This window comes from Mytilus galloprovincialis, chromosome 7 (assembly GCF_965363235.1).
Source record: "Mytilus galloprovincialis chromosome 7, xbMytGall1.hap1.1, whole genome shotgun sequence".
NCBI classification, from domain to species: domain Eukaryota; kingdom Metazoa; phylum Mollusca; class Bivalvia; order Mytilida; family Mytilidae; genus Mytilus; species Mytilus galloprovincialis.
In genome coordinates this window covers 15,573,344-15,589,244 of record NC_134844.1, presented here as the reverse complement: position 1 = coordinate 15,589,244, position 15,901 = coordinate 15,573,344, and the positions used below count along the sequence as shown (strand labels likewise).

At 30.6% G+C, this 15,901-nt stretch overlaps 1 protein-coding gene across 1 annotated transcript in view; it reads left to right on the top strand.

The window, feature by feature from the left end:
- LOC143084410 (uncharacterized) overlaps nt 1-14,904 on the top strand; it is a 28,623-nt gene extending 13,719 nt beyond the window's left edge. The window contains exons 4-8 of the mRNA XM_076260787.1: nt 1,947-2,186; nt 4,452-4,757; nt 7,039-7,330; nt 10,299-10,694; nt 14,449-14,904. Of these exons, the coding sequence (XP_076116902.1) occupies nt 1,947-2,186; nt 4,452-4,552 (341 nt within the window). The 3' untranslated portion in view covers nt 4,553-4,757; nt 7,039-7,330; nt 10,299-10,694; nt 14,449-14,904. The remainder of the gene's footprint in view (nt 1-1,946; nt 2,187-4,451; nt 4,758-7,038; nt 7,331-10,298; nt 10,695-14,448) is intronic.
- The last annotated feature ends 997 nt before the right edge of the window (nt 14,905-15,901 follow it).

Genomic DNA, 15,901 nt, shown 5'->3' with positions numbered 1-15,901 from the left:
ATTGTGGCCAAGTTTGATTTAATTTGGCCTAGTAGTTTCAGAGGAGAAGATTTTTGTAAAAGTTAACGACGACGAACGACGAAGACGGACGAAGGACAACGACGACGGACGATGGACGCAAAGAGATGAGAAAAACTCACTTGGCCATTCGGTCACGTGAGCTAATAAAAATGTGTAGTTTTGCTTATTATCTAGGATATTATAATTGATAGAGATACACAGTTACAAGCAAGATTCTATGTATCAGAAGAAAATGCCAAAATCATATAGAAATAAAAAAGTCAAAAAGTTGGAGTTGAATGGGCGTCGTTAAAAATCTCGAAATTCATGTGTCGGAAACATCAAAAATAAAGCTGAAAGACAAAAAAGAAAAATAATGATAATTTTGACGGAAATTAAAGAATTTATTGCTCCTGTAGGCGGTATGCTGTCTAATTTATTAGAGAAAACATTATTATTGAAAGTTGGGAATAATTAATGTGCTTCTTGATGTGTTTCAAATACATCTATACTCATTACTACCACTTTATAGTACCAAATGTATTATAGAAATCGAAACCATGATTGGTTAGTTCACAAAACAGGAGAAAATTTAGCAGTAAACCGAGATGACAGACGATCACTTATGTATCTCGAACAGTTTTGAAGCTTTTTAAATCGAAAATTGATTTGTTTCAAGAATTTCGAATCTTAACAAATATGCCTCATGGCTTTTAAAATTCTACATGATTTTATTTTTAAACTTTGAGAGAACTTTTGACAATTAAAAAGTGAACAACATATTGTAATATTGTTTCGGTAAAACTGTGGTCATTAAATAGTCAGATGTAATTTTAAAATAACTAGAACACACCCGCGAAATCGCGGGCATTCAGAGCGTAGTTTAAAGTATGTAAAGTGTTGTTGGAAGAATTTTGTAAAATATTGAATGACTGGAGAATTTCAGCAAAAGTATCTTAAAGTCATAGCTAATTGGGGACATGAAAATGCTTTTTTTCATCCCTCCTCCTTTATTTCCAAATTCCCAATTTTTGGTTTTCTATCAATTTCAATATGAACATACATTTAGTATATGTATAGTATGGACATTTAAGTAAGGAGCCTGTAATTCAGTGGTTGTCGTTTGTTTATGTGTTAAATATTTGTTTTTCGTTCATTTTTTTGTACATAAATAAGGCCGCTAGTTTTCTGGTTTGAATTGTTTTACACTGTCAGTTCGGGGCCTTTTAAAGCTGAGTATGCGGTATGGGCTTTGCTCGTTGTTGAAGGTCGTACGGTGACCTATAGTTGTTAATTTCTGTGTCATATTGGTCTCTTGTGGAGAATTGTCTCAACATGGCAATCATACCACATCTTCTTTTTTTTGTAAAAGATTTAATAACTGGAGAATTTCAGAAAAGGTATCAAAAGTTCACATGAATATTTTTAGCGCTTATCTGTATATTATGAAAATTCATTACTTATAAATATAGTGTATTTACTTTCAATTCCAAGTTTACTAATCGGTCCATGGTGGTCATTGATATAGTATGCAGATCCTCTCTATTTAATAAACTCTGTGACCGCCGTTGATAGTAAACTTGAAAATGATAGCAGATAGAATTCTGAAAATACACTTTATTCTTTGTATATGTATGTTCAAAGTATACAGAAAAACGCAAACCGGAAGTTTAATCTGACTTAAAATTTCGTCCAATGGCGGGACAATATCCGGATGCCTTTTTTCTCGTTTTTCTCACAAAATAACTCAATCTGAATAATCATATGAATAGATGACAAATGCGACTATGTACTATACCTATAGGACACAGAGACGTGTATATTAATTTATTGTGGAAAGAGAAGAAGCGACACCCAAAATGAGGTCTTCTCGGATAATAGTATAGATAATACTATGCTAACTTACATATAACTGAGAATGAAATCATTGGGTTTTTTTCTTTCAGAAAACGATCATTGTCTGACACATCTGCTGCTTGAAAAGGGTATCAAAGTTAATTTGATTGATAGCGAGGGAAAGTCTGCAATGTTCCATATGGTTGATACGTATATGGATAACTATGACAGAAACGAATCAGATATTCATTTATTTAATGATATTTTCAATGCTCTTTTAAATCATGGCGCTGATCTCAATATTTGTGACAATTCAGAAGAAACAGTATTGAGTTTATACTGTTCGTTTGGTAAGTGACTACTTTGTCATTTTGATTCACAGTAAATTTCACGATTTCATTTAAACCTGAAATCATTTTATGCAAATTTTATGATAATGTCACTTTTAACCTCTTGAATGAAAAATGAGAAATTCAAAACGTCATTTCTACGCGTTATTCTTCAGTTAAAGCTGTATATTTTGATTTTGTCCTTTCTCATTTTTATTTTGTATATTTGCCTTATTGTATTTCTTTGCCTATTTGCCTTTTTGTATTTCTTTGTTCACACATTCGTTGTTTTTATAGTAATTAAGATTATGACACAATGTTGACTGCTGTACCACAATTTTTGACATGTTTATGTATGTTAGTTTTGTAAATCCATTAATTTTAATATCATGGCTTAAAGATGGATGATGCCATCTAAATCTTTTGTTTTATATATTATCAACTATCGCCAATCAGGCAAAACATGAAGCTATTGTTGCTATATATGCAAACATGGCTTTTTTCATTTGAACAAATGATTACAATACCATTTTTCTAACATGACAAAGTATGATACTTTAAATAGTGTAATGACATTTCAAACATTGGTAAAAAGGTGAAATTCGTTTTAATAACTACCATTTGAAAGTGGTTTATAAAAATGTTATACCGATTAAAAAAACACACGAATATATAACTTTTTAAGTAACGACTGTTGGAATACGTTTTATGGAATATGTTATTGGTGATAATGTTTGTATTTCTATTATACAGTTGTTATAACTTAAAATTAATTATTACACAAAAATGTATTCTTTTGAATGATGTTTCTAATTTTCAATTCTTTTTTTTTTTTTTTTTTTTTTTTGGTTTTGTATTTTCTCAATTCTCTCTTTTTATTTGTTGGTTGTGTCAGGCCTTATTTTAGACTAAGTGTAAAAGTTTCATTTACTTAAACCTTTAAACTGAATGTTGCATGCTAGGTATAATTGCAATTGGTATATTATGTAAATAAGACGACTTCATATGTCGGCGAAACTTGTGTTCGATACTATTTGTCTGTTAAAGTAAATAAATTCGTTAAAACAATAATTTAAAAAAGGACGCGTCTTTCAAAATGTATATAAACTATTTCTTTTAAGAAGAATTTATTTTGAATTTTTATAACTTTTAATAAAGATGACGGATCGGGTTTTAAATGCAATTGTAGTAAATCGTTTGACAAATCTCATATTCTTTTAAATATAAATAATATAACAATATAACAAACATCTACAAAACCCGGACAGAAATTACTGACAGAAAACAATATAATTGTGTCTTGTTTTATTATTATTGATATTTGCTTCAAAACAATATATTTAAAAGTGTGTTTTGGTACTGTTATTAGTTATAAAAACATTATGTTGAACAATATATTTGAAGAAAATTCATTCAACACAGTAACGAATAATTTAATTGTGGATTTCACACGTCTTGTGATTGGCTGATTGTGTTTTGTTTATCAGCTCATAGGCATAATTTAGTCATGTGACTCTGACGTTAACGTTATCAACGTGTTTTCATGACTTACTTCGACTTAGAATTAAATTTAGTATTAAATTAAAAGGAATAACTGTTATATGTTTTCTGTCTATACGAAATAACATAAGAAATGTGGTACAAACTTTAAAATAACCTGCTACGCGAGTAATCCAGTGTGCACCACATTTTGTTATGTTATTTCTTCATAGACAGAAGAATGTTACAGTAATTTCGTAAGTGTTGATAAAGAATGCATACTTTTTGAAGATATAAGGTGTATCCTCAAAATTGAAGGCACTTTTGACGCTCGAATCCAAAAAAGTTAAAAATGCCAAATAAAGTACGAAGTTCAAGAGCATACTAGAACTAAATTTTGTATATAAGCCAGACGCGCGTTTCGTCTACAAAAGATTCATCAGTGACGTTAGAATCCCAAAAATTGTAAAAGGCCAAATAAAGTACGAAGTTGAAGAGCATTGAGGACCAAAATTCCTAAAAGTTTTGCCAAATACAGCTAAAGTAATCTATGCCTGAGATAGAAAGGCCTTAGTATTTAATTAAAATACAATTTTTTGTATAAACAGTTAATTTATAAATATACATTTGTAACCATATCGATACTAATTCATGTCAGCACAAAAGTGCTGACTACTGGGCTGGTGATAAACAGTGCCTGATTAATTGACAATTTTACCATCCACAGTTTTACAACGGTATATAACTATGTTATACCTGTAGTTTAATATCTTGATTAGTTATATTTCAAATGTTTTATCTACACAGGAAAAAATATAGACATAGGACGAATTCTACTGGCAAGCGGAGCGGACCCAAAGAATGGATACTGCCTGCAAAATGCAATGAATATTTGTAGAAAGTTTTAAAATAGAAAATCTTGGATTTCTTTTATGATCTCCGTGCTGCAGAAAGGAGCTGATCCAAACAAGCGTAAGGCAAAATCGTCAAATCTTATTGAACTTATTGAAAAAAGAAACAGTCATATTGTTGAAGAGTTTCTCAAGCATGGGGCTGATGTTAATTATTCGGATGTTATGAAGACAACGGCTTTACATTATGCCTGTAATATAGGTTAGTGAAGAAGTCTTGATCATTGTCAATTTAAATTACTCAAATGGTCTTTAAAGTATAAGTATTTATATTATAGAATTGTGTCATGAAAATGATACTGATAGTCTACACGGAAAGTTTCCAAAACGATTCATCGTGTTGCTTGCTGCTGATTTATTTAACCTTACGAACTGAATTATTTCCTCTCTAATTATGTATTCTAATGTCATGTAGGTACTGTGTCAGCAATTGGCAGTGAGATCAAGTATTGTGTATCTGCTTCCTCAAGTGAAGACATTTTTCAATAATTTTATTTTGGATGTAACTCGTCTTCTGATTGGCTGACGTTGTTTTGTTTGTCACCTCAAAGACATAATTTTGTGAAGTGACTGTGACGTCATCATTTTTTTTTTTCGGTTTAAAATGGAATTTTATCAGGACATTGTTGATTCGATCCTTTATCCGTTGTTGTACAGGTAGTGTTAACTACAATAATTAGGTCACCTTCTTTATGTTTTCTATAAGTTACTCATCATATTATATGTAAAATATAATGAACATCAAATATGCCATAAGATTACGGACTTTGCGATTTGATTTTCCTCTGAGTTCAGTATTTTTATGATTTTACTTTTTTTTAAATATATAAAATAGAATAAACATCAAACATGATGTATAATTTGATATTGCATTGTTGTTAGTGGATTCAAGTTTTAACAAAAGGCTATTTCTCGTTTGTCCAATACAGTGTTCAATGCATCCTGGACAGGTTATGTAGTGTATCCCATATTTGAACATTCGTAAATTTTTTACTATATTTGGAATATTGTAAAGTAACAGTCTCTGATTATACGATTATCATATTTCGCCGATTCAACAACCATTGTCACCACACATTTACACATTGTTCATTTCAACTTTTGTGTTATAGTTTGACTTGCAGATTGTTTCCTATGTTATTGTATACATGGTTGTACTATTCAATATATTTTTTTAAATTATCTTACTTTGTAAAGGATACATGTATGTATGAATCTCCTTTGTAGTATTACAAAATATGTGTTTCTCCTCGATAACGTGTTGTAACAAATTGTAAAATTCAAATACAGATGCGTTATAGTTGGATTTGTTTAAGGAATACAGTTATTTTGTCATTTGATCATTTAAACATTTTGTGTAAAAATATATAAATACGATAAAGCGTAATATATAATTTAAAATATCATAAAATACGCGTATTTCTTCTATTGAAACTAATAAAAGAATGAAGCATTCCTCGAAGAAAACCCTTTCTAACTGGTTTAGAACTGATTATTCTTCATCTTTTTTAGTGTCAATCTTCTACAAAACCCTTAAAGAGATTTTTAATGATGGCGCCAATGGCAGTATCTTTGATTTGGGTATATGTTGTACAAATAAAACTGCGATACATTTCCTCCGAGAACTATCCAAAAAGTGGATTCGGTTTTAAATCTACTGTCTACTATTTTTTATACTTTATATATGTTTTCATCAATACAGAACATCTCTTTCAGTCCTCCCAAATAGTGAGGTATTTTTGTGTATAGACTTTTGACATTAACATATGTCAGAATTGTTTGTTCTTATAACTTGGAAAGTCAATACTATATCGGAATTAACTTAATATAAATGGGTACAAAAGAGTAAAGACAATATCAAGGAAATGGCTCCATCGTGATAAATATTGCATTGTTGACTCTGGACCAATTACAATATATTAGGACTCTTGATCTATATCAAGTATCGTGCGTGTTGTATAATGCTATTTCATTCTATTAAGATTTCCGACATCTAGAAGGTAAGTGCATATTAGTAACCGAAGTAATATGCTCTTGATATTGAATTATATAGATAAAACAAATTAATATCTTCATTAGAATAGACTTGGAATTATCAAATCCCGAATGTAACGACAAGTCCACAATTATAAAAGGGAAACTACTTCTTCTCATATATTCAATATGGTGCATACGTTTGTTTTAAGTTTCTTCTCCAAATTGTTGTCGATATATTCTCTCTTCCGTTTAGCCACCTGTGTTGTGGTCATTCATGGCGAAATGCTGTCAATTAAGATATGTCTCCTGGTGAGGCGATATCAACTGGAATGTATTATTTATGTTCAAAACTTCTGCAAATAGAAATATAGTACAAAGTATATTAATTGATAATTTGATTTATGCTTGAATACTGTTTTAAATGTTTGTGCAATATACTTTACAGACGTTTTATCATTTGAAACTTTTTTAACATATTAATCTAAAAAACAAATGTGTATTTGTAGACCATTTCAATGATAGATATACAATGACAGCACTGCTCGTGAAATATGGATCTAATTTAAATGCAGCATCAATAAATGGGGAAAGACCTCTTGATATTTTAGTGCAGAATATGATTAACGACATATATGATCTCAAGAGGAAAGAGGTAAAGGAAGAACAATGCAGCTTTATAACGGTAGACATGTCGCTGTTGAATCTACTAGTTTGCGGAGGTGCAGATTTATGTCCTGCTACAATTGATCCAATCGCACCACCAAAAAACAAAAAACTGTCCTCTCGACCAATACAACTGTAAGTATAATACTTCATTATTGACTATCTTCATGGGGTTTTAGTCTAACTTTAGAATTATTTTAACAATGCTGCTTGCTAAAACGTTACACTTGACAATACAAATATAAATCAATACCGCACACACAATACAAACATTTCGATCCTTTGATAACTAATTCTAAAAGGCTATTAAATTACCCCCGTAGTGACATCTTTAATTCTTGTTTTTATCGATTTAAACATTTACTTTGAAAAATTAAAACATAACTAATGATATATTGAAATATATTTACAGTTATGAGAGCGCATAACCTTACATTATGTCAAGACTATTTACTAATATTTTGACATTACCCAAGGTCGTGTGTTCAAAGACTGAATGTATTGTCTAAATACTAAATCCATAAAGATGTGTATTGATAGATACATTAGTCTGGGAGAACATGGTATATTTATAAGTTGTATTTTTATGCCCCACCTACGATAGTAGAGGGGCATTATGTTTTCTGGTCTGTGGCTCCGTTCGTTCGTCCGTTCGTTCGTCCCGCTTCAGGTTAAAGTTTTTGGTCAAGGTAGTTTTTGATGAAGCTTAAGTCCAATCAACTTGAAACTTAGTACACTTGTTGCTTACGATATGATCTTTCTAATTTTAAAGCCAAATTAGACTTTTGACCCCAATTTCACGGTCCATTGAACATAGAAAATGAAAGGGGGAGTTTCAGGTTAAACTTTTTGGTCAAGGTAGTTTTTGATGAAGCTGAAGTCCTATCAACTTGAAACTTAGTACACTTGTTGCTTATGATATAATCTTTCTAATTTTAGTGCCAAATTAAAGTTTTGACCCCAATTTCATGGTCCACTAAACATAGAAAATGAAAGTGGGAGTTTCAGGTTAAAGTTTTTGGTCAAGGTAGTTTTTGATGAAATTGAAGTCAAATCAACTTGAAACTTAGTACACATGTTCCCTATAGTATAATCTTTCTAATTTTAATGCCAAATTAGATTTTTACCCTATTTCACAGTCCATGGAACATGAAAAATGATTGAGTGGGGCATCCATGTACTTTGGACACATTCTTGTTTCTTTATTTATCAGTAGCTGCCAGTAATCTTATATCGGTGCATGTGTCTAGTGTTTTATTTGAGTTGTGCTCATGCAATTTATACATCTTTTGAGTTTAACAAATTGCAATTTATTAATGTCGAACCTATTTCGCACCTGCGTCAGTGTTGGCAACATTAAGGTTCAGTTTGTGATTAACGTTTTTTAAAGATCAATTACTTTGTTAATCTACATGGGATTATGTGAAATTTGGACAGAAGCTTCTTTGTGACCCAGAGCGATAGAAAATATTATCTTCATTTGTACGTATTTACTTATCAATGGTGAGGTTACAGTCTTTTAGTCGTCATAAATTTTGTCAAACTATAAAAAAAAAAATGAAAATTTGGACAGAAACTTCTTTATAAACGAAAGAAAGTATTCAGAGCAAAATGTTCAAAATAGTGAATTGTCATGACCCCGTAGTATTTTACTGATAAATGGACTTTATACAGTTAGAACTCGGTTTAAGGATAAAATTTTCAGTCATCATTAATTTTGTCCTAGAAATTTATAATATTTGAACAAAAGCTTATTTATGTGCAAATAGCAGTTTCCGGCGTTTGTTTTCATGTTTCCGTATTTAACGGAAAAATGGACTTGGTTTTTTTTAAACGAAGATACAATCTGGGGTTAAAGTTTATTACACATCAGTTACTTTATCAAACCTTTATAAAGTTTTATGAACCTTAATAAGAAGCTTTTTGCTGCATAATAGATAATTATAATAGGGTTTTGAGAAGTACATTTAGATTAAAGGAAGGCCACACCAATTTAAATCCTTGTTCGACGGACCCGCCCATACCTATTTTTTTCAAAACAGATTTTTTTAATTTTTTTTATATTCCCGCATCCGTAAATGTAATCATGTTCATTTCCCGCACCGTTTTTTTTGTAAATATTATAAAAAGATATAAACATTTGTCTTAAGATCAAAGTATTTTAAACCTGTATATAACGATTTTAAACCTATTAGCACCCCACCACACTGTGCATATCTGTGAAACCAATTAATCCCAAATTAGAGTGATCCGAAAAATTGGGAATAATACCCCCCCCCCCCCCTTTTCAGACAAGCGGTCATTTTACTGTTGTAGAAAAGAAAATAGAAATGTAAAGTGCTACTATACAAAGCCTTTGATAACTTAGAATTTTTTACTCAAAAAGAGGTTAAATACAACATATTTTTAACAACTTTTCTAAAAAAGGGGTCCACTTATTTTGAATAATATTAAACTGTTAAAATAAATGTGTTAACATGGTTAAAGTCCAGAAATATTACAACATTCTTTGACCATTTAATACCAGATAGATATATAGTTCTTTGGGAAAATATGAGCCCTTTTGTACTAAAAAGTGATTTTAACAAAAAAAAATATTATAAAGTTACATGTATAATGACCCCTCATTAACAGGGATATTTATAACATTAAGGGGTTGTTTCCAACCTGATTATGACTTGGATAGAGAATTGTCTCATTGTCAGTCACACATACAAAGACCAGATTTAATTATTCAATTATTTCTTGGTAAACAGGGAAAAAATACTTCATAAATTAAAGAAATGTCAAAGTACAAGTGATAAATCAAGTTTTAATATTGTCAAATCCTACTATTTTATGTTTACAAAAAAAATTATAATCGCTCGCCTTTACTTTTCAAGCTTCGTCTCAAAAATTTGCAAATTAAATATTTTTTTATTTAAATTTTCAAATAGCTCGCTCGCCCCAATTTTTGGAGTCAAAAAATCCGTAGAACAAGAAATTAAATTGGTGTAGCCTAATAAGATAAAATAAACGATATATGTTCGAAGATCGAACTTTAAATGCGTCTTTTCAATTATAAGCAAATATACTTATCATATTGTGGCTAATTACCTTTCAGACAAAATACAAATCGGTCAGTCTTATTCATGTTTATAAGTAATGGACTCTTCCAAACTGCCAAATATTTACTACAAAGTGGATGGGATGTTAAACAAGAAGAATGGTTTGATGACTTTGATGTCTCAAAGTTAGATCTTAGAAATATAAGAATCTACAAAAAGAATGAATTCGAAGCAAGAAAAGCAGAATTTCAATCATACCTGGAAAACATTGATATAGGTCCAAAATCCTTAACAAATATATGCAGAAAATCAATTCGATCTGAACTCTTAATGGTGTCAAATGGTTCTGAGATTGAAACAAAGATTTCAGCACTTCCGCTTCCACCAAAAATCCAATGTTTCTTATCTTTGAAGGAATTTATGAACGACATCGAAAATATTGAGATAAAATAGTAAGTTTTTTTCGTATATTTCAAAAATAGAATTACAACAAAATCGTACTGCATATATCCAATCGCTGTTTGTCTATCCGAAAAAGATCAGAAAGAAAGTAATTATTTTCGTATAAATCTTTCCAGAGTTATGTTTCGAGATCTCCCTGTCGCTTTTGAATAATACACCATTCTAGCAACACGAAGTGTGTCACATGTGGGAGTAAACTCTGCTTATCCTTCTTGAGTACCTGCAATTGCCCCGGAGTTTGGGTAGTGTTTCCCAGTGTTTATTAATGTAATGTTATGTATACTTTTGCCTGTCTTTTTGTCGATTTTCTATTTTTCTAACTTGTGTGGTCCGTTTGACATTGACTCTTAATATCCAGTTGATATATTTCGCCATTCGTTTATAGTTTTGCATCATTAACCAAGCATTGAAATATCGATCTTGTTTGTTTTTCACTTCTGCTAAAATAACAATTCAGAATTATGCAAATTGCAAAAAATCTTTATTTGGTTAAAATGTATTTTTAGCATAAAACCTTAGACTTAAGGTAGATAGGAAATACCAGAAAACAAGGTATAGATCTTTAATAAAATGTGGAAAGTTTGAGAGTAGTAGTAAATTCATGTGTAAGAGCTTTCTTTTCAATATAGAAAATGACATGTGTTATTATATTCATGGATGTATTTTACAAAAAACAGAAACTTTTTGTCTGATATTTTTTTCCCCTAACTTTGCCTCATAAGGGGATGCAACTCAAATGCAAGGGCATATAATTCAGATAAAGGTACTTTTACAATAGAATGTGTAAGGAATTTACCTATTTCATTCTGTAGCAAGAAAACGGTCCGGTGACCCCATTTTTTTCTTTTTCTTAACTGAAAGCATACTATTAAAGCTATCTTCTCATATGTAATCTCAAAATTATATGGTGTAGTTTACGCTTTATTGCAGAAAATTGGATTTTCCATGCATACTCGACAAAGATAAATCTGCTTCATATTTAGACCTTTTTCTCGAAATGTAGGTTGAATACCAAAATTTATGACAAGCGCGATGATTTTAATTTTCCTATAGTCAACTTTTCATTTCTGTGTAGCAACATCCCAGCGGCACCAGAAAGAGAAATATATGTGTCTCATTTGATACTTTACTCTAGAGCTAGCTCAAAGTACGTTGATTTTGTTGAACGAGGAAAACTGCTTTCTCAAAAGTTGCTGAGACAGGGCTATGAATCAATCAAATTAAGGTCATCACTCAAGAAATTTTACGGTCGTATTAATGAGCTAATTAGCCATTATGACAAAAGTGTGTCAGAAATCATATCTGATATTCGTCCGCAGTCATAGTTACCTTCCATCATTACCGAATTGAACAAAGAAATAACACGACGGGTGCCGTATACGGTGCAAGAAATGCTTACCCTTTCGGAGCACCTGATTTCACTCCCGGTTTTAGTGGAGTTCGTGTTGTTTCTTAATTATAATTTATAACTGTTGATGTAAATGTCCTTTAATTTTATGAGTCTTTGTTTACTCCTTGGTTTTGATTGTTAGTGTCTTTACAAAATCTGTCAGTTTTGAACACCGTGTAACGTGAAAATAAGCCCTGTGACCTATTCTTTTTATTATTATTTTTTAAAAAGCATGATAAAAACTACATTTTGGCAAATATTAAAAAATGCTATTGAATATATAGTCCATTCGATTTGTGCAGATTTTTGGCAAAATTGCTCAGATTGTGGTAAAAGCACGAAATTTTGCAAAGTAATAGTATATGTCATGGACAACATTTACAGCTATGAACCCACTCTGAAAGACAAAAATGGCGGTAGAAGCGACCATTTTAAAGATGGAGGACGTTTGATTTCCATAAAGTCATTACAAAAATCATGAAAATGATAATAGGGAAGATATTGACATGATACCTGGTGAACATAATGACAGTGCTTATACCAATTATCTTGTTGAACAAAGTTTTTAAAATGTTAGCCATATTGAATGACGGCCATCTTGAATAATCTTGAATTTTTTAAGACAGAATAGGTAGAGCTCCAAAGTCATAATTCCTCAAACAAATATACATTACATGTATATGTATATTGTCAAAATTATTGATATGTATGTGAATGACATTTCTAAACACGACGAAAAACGAGGCCCGGCGGTTTTTTTTCCAGTTTCTTAGCGAGTATAAATAAGTTTTTATATTTCGGACAATAACTCAAAAACACTTTCACCAATTTCCATGAAACTTAAGTGAATTGTTTATATCTATTGACGTAAGCTCCCTTTCGTTTTTTTTTAATTTCAGATTTTAAGTTTTGGATTTATGGGGCTTTATTCATAAAAAAGGGGGGATTTTCAACACTTCGGACAATAACTCAAAAAGGCTTTCACCAATGTCCATGAAACTTTGGTGAATTGTTTATATCTATTGATGTAAGCTCCCTTTCAATTTTTATAAATTTCAGATTTTAAGTTTTGGATTTATGGGGCTTTATTCATAAAAAAAGGGGGATTTTCAACACTTCGGACAATAACTCAAAAAGGCTTTCACCAATGTCCATGAAACTTTGGTGAATTGTTTATATCTATTGATGTAAGCTCCCTTTCAATTTTTATAAATTTCAGATTTTAGGTTTTGGATTTATGGGGCTTTATTCATAAAAAAAAGGGTGATTTTCAACACTTCGGACAATAACTCAAAAAGGCTTTCACCAACGTCCATGAAACTTTGGTGAATTGTTTATATCTATTGATGTAAGCTCCCTTTCAATTTTTATAAATTTCAGATTTTACATTTCCGTGTTATGAATTTTTATGCTTAAAAAAGGGGGGATTTTCGAATTTTGGGACAATAACTAACACTTTCACAAAATTTTATGCAACTTTGATAAATTGTTTATATCTATTGACATAAGCTCCCTTTTCATTTTTATAAATTTTAGATTTTACGTTTTCTTAAGTAATGAATTTTTATACCTAAAAAAGGGGGATTTTATGAAACTTTGGTGTATATATTAATGTAACATCTCTTTTGATTTGTATATATATTTCTAGTTGATCATATAAATTCATTTAAAGCATAAAAGACAAGTTAAAAGAGCAACGGGCGTATCATGCGCTAAAGCGCAGCCCTTTATTGATAGAATGTATAGATAAAATTTTACAACTTATCAAACAATCTCTACTTTAATGTTGTAAGGATGTATGCACTAATAACAGATTGATGAGAGAATGGAACACGATAGATATAATTTGAGACACCCTTTTGTAGCTCCTGCTGTGTTGATTAAGATAACGTTAACATTTCTTGTGAAGTTATAGGGATGCCAGAGCTAAGTTCATTGAAGTGAATTGACCAAGATTTTGCCATTAATTGCATAATAATTGATTACATAATGATTGCATAACAAAATATTGCATTCATTTAAAAGAGTAATCTTTTATCTATCTTTATATACCTCTTTTATTAATTTATATGTAGTCATAAGAAAGTAACAGCATTTTAAAGGTTGAAGTTTGGAAGTGAACAAATCTTTGTATTGTGCTGCCTTAAGAGGTAAATATTCATAATCAAATGGAAAATTTTATTATCTGTTGTAATAAACATTTAATAAAGTCAAAACCCGATTCAAACTGAAAATGGTAGAGAGATTCTTTACACTAGGAATATTATAATCAATTAACTTGTATTTTAATAGGTATTCTGTATACTGTATAATTTAAAATAAAGATTAAATGGAAATGTAATGGTTTTTTTCAGGATGGATTACATGTACGTTTATGATAGAGACGATGACTCCTTTGATTCAGGTCTAGATTGGTAACAAAATATACCACCGATGACTGTAATGCGAATTTTCGACCTTACTTTTTTGTGAAACTCATCTTTCATGTAAACCTTTATTGTGGTAATTATTTTTGACTTCTAACATTTATGCGTACTAAAACATGTATTATTAATGTAGTTAATTGCTTTATAGAGAGTTTGCCTGTCTACCACTGGTGAGAAAAGATACTAACTCGCATGTTTCAGTTCAATTGTCTATTAGCCGTAGAACTGATAAAAACTGTCAGGATTGTAGAACAGTTCTAAAGGTAAAAACAGTGCTGTGATGATAAATTTTTTTTAAATATATTTCCTTCTTTTGACTTATTTATATTTAAGACAAAGATTTCTTGAAACCTTTTAGTGGATAGAACTGACTAAATCAATTCTAGCTGAGTTCTAATCGTAGAACTGTTCTAGTCGTAGAACTGTTCTAGTCGAAGAACTGTTCTAGCCGTAGAACCAATCAAAGATTTGTTATTTGTAAAATTTTGCTACAATTGGATAATAAATAAATCATTGTCGTTTGGTATTTGTACATTTTTTTCTATTTTTATCACTTGCGATACATGTAACAGTAGTACTCTATTGTAGCAGAATACTGTGGATTCAATTATATTCGTGGGTACCAATTTCCGTGGATAAGAGAAAATTTGCATGTTCGGGGATATTTAATTTCGTGGTTTTGCCAAAAACTGCATACAAACCTACAGGAAATTTGTAATTCGTTGAACGTTAAATTTCGTGGTTCACCTGTACCCAAGAAATCAAACGAAAATTTGTATTAAACGAATAATAATGAATCTACAGTAGTTATTCAGTTCATTGAATTGTTTTTCATTGTCATTTCGGGGCCTTTATAGCTGACTATGCGGTATGGGCTTTGCTTTAGTTGTTAATTTCTGTGTCATTTTGGTCTCTTGTGGACAGTTGTCTCATTGGCAATCATACCACATATTCTTTTTGATATCCTTCCGATAATGTTACTTTTCAAATTATAGAAGTGAACACTAGGACATCACGTGAGAATGAGAAGAGAGAACTTTGGGATTCACCAATATTTTCGAACCTGCATGGTGGTTCGGGAACATATACTAGTCAACAAAAGAAACGATACACGACTTTGAAATAAAATTTATCAAAAAGTATTAAATATAAAACAAAATGAAATGCACTATTTTAAAAAGCTTTCATTTGCAATGTATGCACATGTGATAATGAAAATCAAAACTTGCCGGAAAGTATCTAAATTCCCTGTAAACGACTATAGGGTGCAAATAAGTTTTGCGGAAAGTTGAATAAAAATACACGTAATTTTCTAAGTACTAAATAAAATTTTGTTTAAAAATATTCAATATGCTAATCAAGTTGTTTTTCATGTTGTAAC